The sequence below is a fragment of the Rhinopithecus bieti genome, unplaced genomic scaffold (assembly GCF_001698545.2).
Source record: "Rhinopithecus bieti isolate Rb0 unplaced genomic scaffold, ASM169854v2 scaffold_10354, whole genome shotgun sequence".
NCBI classification, from domain to species: Eukaryota; Metazoa; Chordata; class Mammalia; order Primates; family Cercopithecidae; genus Rhinopithecus; species Rhinopithecus bieti.
Genome location: NW_016806491.1, coordinates 781,872 through 787,264, shown reverse-complemented (window position 1 = coordinate 787,264; position 5,393 = coordinate 781,872). Strand labels below are relative to the sequence as shown.

The 5,393-nt window shown below is 43.2% G+C and overlaps 1 protein-coding gene across 2 annotated transcripts in view; it reads right to left on the bottom strand.

The window, feature by feature from the left end:
- LYRM2 (LYR motif containing 2) overlaps positions 1-4,283 on the bottom strand; it is a 38,563-nt gene extending 34,280 nt beyond the window's left edge. The window contains exons 1-3 of one of the 2 annotated variants that reach the window (XM_017876804.1): positions 4,172-4,283; positions 3,244-3,384; positions 745-2,879 (exon numbers count right to left, since the gene is read on the bottom strand). In XM_017876804.1, coding sequence (XP_017732293.1) covers positions 2,799-2,879; positions 3,244-3,384; positions 4,172-4,216 — 267 coding nt within the window. In that variant the 5' untranslated portion in view covers positions 4,217-4,283 and the 3' untranslated portion in view covers positions 745-2,798. Of the gene's footprint in view, positions 1-744; positions 2,880-3,243; positions 3,385-4,171 lie in introns of those variants that run through there. The other variant, XR_001886504.1, reaches the window with a different exon arrangement.
- Between the last annotated feature and the right edge of the window lie 1,110 nt (positions 4,284-5,393).

The window sequence follows — 5,393 nt, the reverse complement described above, 5'->3', positions numbered from 1 at the left end:
GTTTTTTTTTTTTTTCATTCCTCCATAAAAATCACTGGCAGTTTGATTCAGACCAACTTTATAATGATTGTGGCTCCATACCTTAGAAGAAACTGCTAAATACCTTAGGTTAACTAACAAGATTGGCCTATAATTCAGAGGGTATAAGCAAAGCATGTAAGTGAGGAAATTAAATTGTTCTTTAGAGATGATGTAAAAGCATGTCCATTGCAGTACTTTTCGCCTCTGACAGATTATTCAATTTTCAGTGTCTTGCTTTTTTCTGGGGGCGGGGAGCGGGGGGAGGAAGGGAGGGTCTTGCTCTGTTCCCAGGCTGAAGTGCAGTGACGTATTCATGGCTCACTGCAGCCTCAACCTCCTGTGCTAGATGCGATCCTCCCGCCTCCGCCTCCTGAGTAGCTGGGATGACAGGCACCTGCCACCTTGCCAGTTCATTTTTTAATGTTTTGTAGAGGCAGGGTCCCACTATGTTGCCCAGGCTGTTCTCAAACACCTGAGCTCAAGAGATCCTCCTGCCTCAGCCTCCCAAAGTGTGGATTACTTGCGGAAGCCACCGTGCCTGGCCTTACCTGCTTTAAAAAACAAACAAACAAAAAAAAACTTAGGTTTTCTTGGAGTCTGTGCTAGTTGCATCTTGCAAATGCAAACCACATAGGCTCTTCAATGAAAACCTTTCCATGCACACCACTGTTAGGAAAAGCATCATTAAATCTGACTTCTACACCCATAAAAGGATGATTTTGAGTTTCAAGATTTTAGATTTACTAGAGATAGCCTGTATTTATCAATCATGTCACACAAAAATATTTCCAAAGTGTTCTCTGTTCAGAAATGTCACAAATGCTTCTCCTATCAGATTATTTTGTAACAGGTTAATACTTACCTACATAAAAACCTGAAAATTGGCACAGGTAAGCACTTTGAATTAGTAGATTACCCCCATGCAACGGTATTCAGAATTATTTTGTCTCGTGGGCTCTGAGGCTCTGGGAGGTAGAGGTGGACCCTGACAGTCCAGGTCACCAACATCCACATTCAGTTGATGCCTCTCCTCAGGCACAGTCCAGTACTGGATACCATTTATCATTCTGGAAAATGTTGTCTACATCTTTCAGGTGCTGGTCATTCTTAGATTAGCTTCTTAGCTGTTCTGTTGATGAACAGAAGACTTCAATTTTCAGGATGGATGATTCCAACATCTTCCACAAGCTTTCACTTTCACATCTTTCACTAAATTATTTGTTATAAATTTGGTCTCCTTCAAAAGTGCCCTGAAGTCAACTTTGGTTGTAATGTATTTGTCTCTAACGTATTCTTCAAATTCTTTTTTTCCTGTCACTGGAGAACTGCACCCAGAATCTTATTTTTACTACTTCCATGTGAATGTTAAGGTACTCACAGAGGTTTCATCCAGAAGTCTTCCCTCTTCTTTCTGGTAAGTGCTTCAATGTGCTCATTAAGCTTCTCTTTCTCTTCCAGCAAAGAGCTACATGCCCAGTGGTGAACTTTTTGATGAGTCCTCTACGAAACTATGACACATGTGAAGAACGTACCTGAACAACCCTCAGGGATAATGCAGGATTTTTCGGGAAAGTTCCAGGCTATCTCCTGGTGTCAGTATACTTTCAGTCCTACACCTCAGTTATTGTTTTTTGTTTTTTAAATAACAGCTTTATTGAGATACAACTCATTCCTTACATTTAAAGTGTACAATTCAGTGGATTTGAGTGTATTCAGAGTTGTGCAGCCTACACCACAAGCTAACTGTAGGATATTTTCATCACCCTGAAAAGGAACCCTACACCCATTAGCAGTTACTCCATTTCATCTACAGCAAGCCTAGACAACCACTAAGCTTCCTGCCTATTCTGGACATTTCGTATGAATAGAGTCATCATGTGATCTTTTGTGACTGACTTCTTTCACTTAGCATTTTCAAGCTTTATCCATGTTTAGCATGTATGTCATTTGTTTCTTTTTAGTGCCAAATAATGGGTATGGGCATAAGAGTAGAATTGCTAAACCATACAGCAGCTGTTTCATGTTTTGAGGAACTGACAGTCTGTTTTCTGAAGTGGCTACACCATTTTACATTCATTCCCACCAACAATGTATGAGGGTTCTCTAATTTCTGTACATCTTCACCAACACTTACTATTATTTCTCTTTTTAATTACAGCCATTCTAGTGAATGTGAATCTCAGGGTTTTTTTTGTTTGTTTGTTTTTGGGAGAGTCTCATTCTGTCACACAGGCTGAAGTGCAGTGGCATGATCTCAGCTCACTGCAACCTGCACTTCCTGGGTTCAAGTGATTCTCCTCCCTCAGCCTCCCAAGTAGCTGGGACTACTGGCATGCACCACCACGCCAGGCTAATTGTTGTATTTTTAGTAGAGATGAGGTTTCACCATGTTGGCCAGGCTGGTCTTGAACTCCTGACCTCAAGTGATCCACCTACCTTGGCCTCCTAAAGTACTGGGATTACAAGCGTGAGCCACTGCACCCGGCCTCCTAGTAGTTTTGATTTACACTTCCCTAATGATAGTGTCCAGCATCTACTGGCCATTTGTTAGTGGTTTTTTCTTTTTTAAAACACTGCTGAGACATTCATAAACATTTTCAAAATGCAGGGTATGTTTTTCAGTGTTAAGACAACTGTTGTGATGTGTTTTCCTTTGCTCTCTATCACCAAATACTGTACATACAAATAGAAAGACTGGGCTTTGTGTAGTCCATTGTTAATCCTAAATGCAACGAAACACATGGAGACTTTGAAAATCCTTCAGAATAATGCTATAGTTAAGATTTGGCTAAAGCAAGTGATTTTTCTAACTCCTTGAGCTGCTTGTTGCCTTGAGTAATCATCATCCGGATTGCATCCTGTAGAATAAAGTGAAATCTGGTTATTGTTTTACCTGGTTAAACAAGGTATAGCTATACCGTTTTATTTGTTAAAATCAACAACTAATACTATGTATTGGAACTGCTGCCTTTTAGGAAAGGCAAAAGATTTCCACATACATACATATAAAATGTACAACATAAAAGTCAAGTGATGATGCTGAAGAGTGTAGATACAGTAATATTAAATTTTAAAATATCATTTAAAATCAGTAACATTACAAGCAATGATCAAGATATACCAACTCAGTGGCACTATATTCCAAGATGTCTGCTAAACTTAAAAAATTCACTGATCAATAAAAAGGGTTAGGATCTGTCCTCACCATGATTTTGTTCTCACCTCTTCGGTGGCACTTTTATTTCTTTTGAATTCTTCCCTTGCCCAATCCTTCAGGTATTTGCGATCAGAATCATTTGGAACTTGCCGAATTGCTTGCAAAATCCTTCTGTAGAGGAGAAGAACTTGTTGCCTTCTTATGAACTGTAAAAGGGAGGAGCAATAGCAATTACTTCTGCACAATCGCCAGCCTGAAAAGTTCTACTTCAGCAAAACGAGCTGCAACCAGAGTCCTCGTTGGTCAATTTTGAAAAGGCAAAGAAAACTTTTGTTTTTTTTTGGCCAGGTGCAGTGGGTCAGGCCTGTAATCCCAGCAGTTTCGAGGCCGAGATGGGAGGATCACTTGAGCCCAGGAGGTCTAAGCTGAGGTAAGCCCTCATTGTGCCACTGCACTCAGCCTGCACGAAAGTGAGGCCCTGTCTAAAAAAGATGTTTTAAAGAAAGCATCACGAGGTTCATCTGATCTTTCTGCTTACTGCTCTGTCAAACCTAAGAACCATTAAAAAATCAGGAGCTGACTACCGGGCTGAAAAGGGCTGCCAGTCTCCTAGAAGTTGTTATTACAACGACAGCACTTTTTCTAAATTAACAGTTGTTCAAATCTTTGGTAATCTCATTTGCCGTTTGCCACAGCTCAGTGCAATAGAGAGTAGTCTTTACCGTGGGCACTGAGCAGCTGAGGCACCGGGACTCAGGGAAATCAAGCACCTGACGCGTCTCACGCGACCGCACCAAATCCAAGGAAGCCGCCCGTGCCTCCCGTCAGGCCCAGCGGAGCGAAGCACCGCCCCGCAGGCATCGGGCCAATCTCAGAGGGCGCGCACGGCGCGTCAGGACCCCGGAAGCCGCCCCGTTGGGTGGAGGGAGAGATGGAGAATCCAGAAGCTCAGACCCAGGTAAGCCGCTCTGGAAGGCAGAGAACCGCCGGTACCTGCTTTAACGTTAGCGTCGCTGGGGGTAAACGGGAAGCAGCCATGTCAGCCAGAGGTCCGCCGGAGCCTCAGCGCGCAGAAGCGGAAGTGGAGTCCGACCAAGGGGTGTGGCGAGCCCGGTTTCCTAGGAGACGGGCCGGGGTTGCTCTCTGACTGAGCGGGAGACTTCGGGACTGAGCCCTAGGGTTAGGAGCCGATTATGGGCTGCGCTGGCCGGTTTTCTCGTCGGTAAAATAGGATAGCAGTGCACCATAGGGTCGTTGTGATAACGAAGGAAGAAAGGTAGGACACTTAGCACAGTTCTTGGTAAAGAGAGTTCAAATGAAAGTGAAGGAGGCCGGGCGCGGTGGCTCTTGCCTGCATTTCCAAGACCTTCGAGAGGCCTGTAAGGTGCCTGTAATCCCAGCTCCCCGGGATGCTGAGGCAGGAGAATCGCTTGAACCCGGGAGGTTCAAGATCGCACCACTGCACTCCAGCCTGGGCGACAGAGCGAGACCCCTGTCTCGGAAAAAAAAAAAAAAAGGTTTTTTGGGGGAAAGAGGTGAAAACGTATTTGAATGTTCTTTCGAGCCTTTAAAAATGTGTCTAGTTGAAAATACTAAAATTGAAAGTGTTGATTTCTTTTACTATTTGTGTTGGTTTTTTCTCTCTCTCGTTTTCGTCCTGTTCTTTTGTAGCGCAAGCGTTTTCCGGGAGCGGTGGTCTTCATGATCCGTTGAAACAAAGCTTCTGAATGGCTGCTCCACTGCAGTCTTAAGCACTTTCATCACTAATAACGAGGAGCCTAACATCCCTAAGCCTCAGGCTTTTGCTTTTATTTCCTCATAGCTATTTTATCTTTCCCACAATACACACCACACACCTTCAGGTTAAATCACTGGAAGTGGAGTTAGCGAATCTTTGCTATATTAATTTTCCAAGTAGTGTTGTATCGAATTAAAATAGAACTAAAAATGTTCATTCAATTACTAGTTTACTGGGGACTTGCCTGCCTCGCCTGTTGGCATCCTGGGGCTCCCTATTCCTAGCTGTGTTCTGGCCATTTCCCCTCTCCTGGCCTGTTGTTACCTCCTCTGTAAAATGAAATATAGCATCTACTTCAGTTGTGTATCTCTAATGTACTGAGAATAGGTCCTGGCATATGTAAGAACTCTAATCATTAGTTCTTTTGAACTTTACCAGGCATTGTATGAATGATGCTAACTGCATGACCATATTATC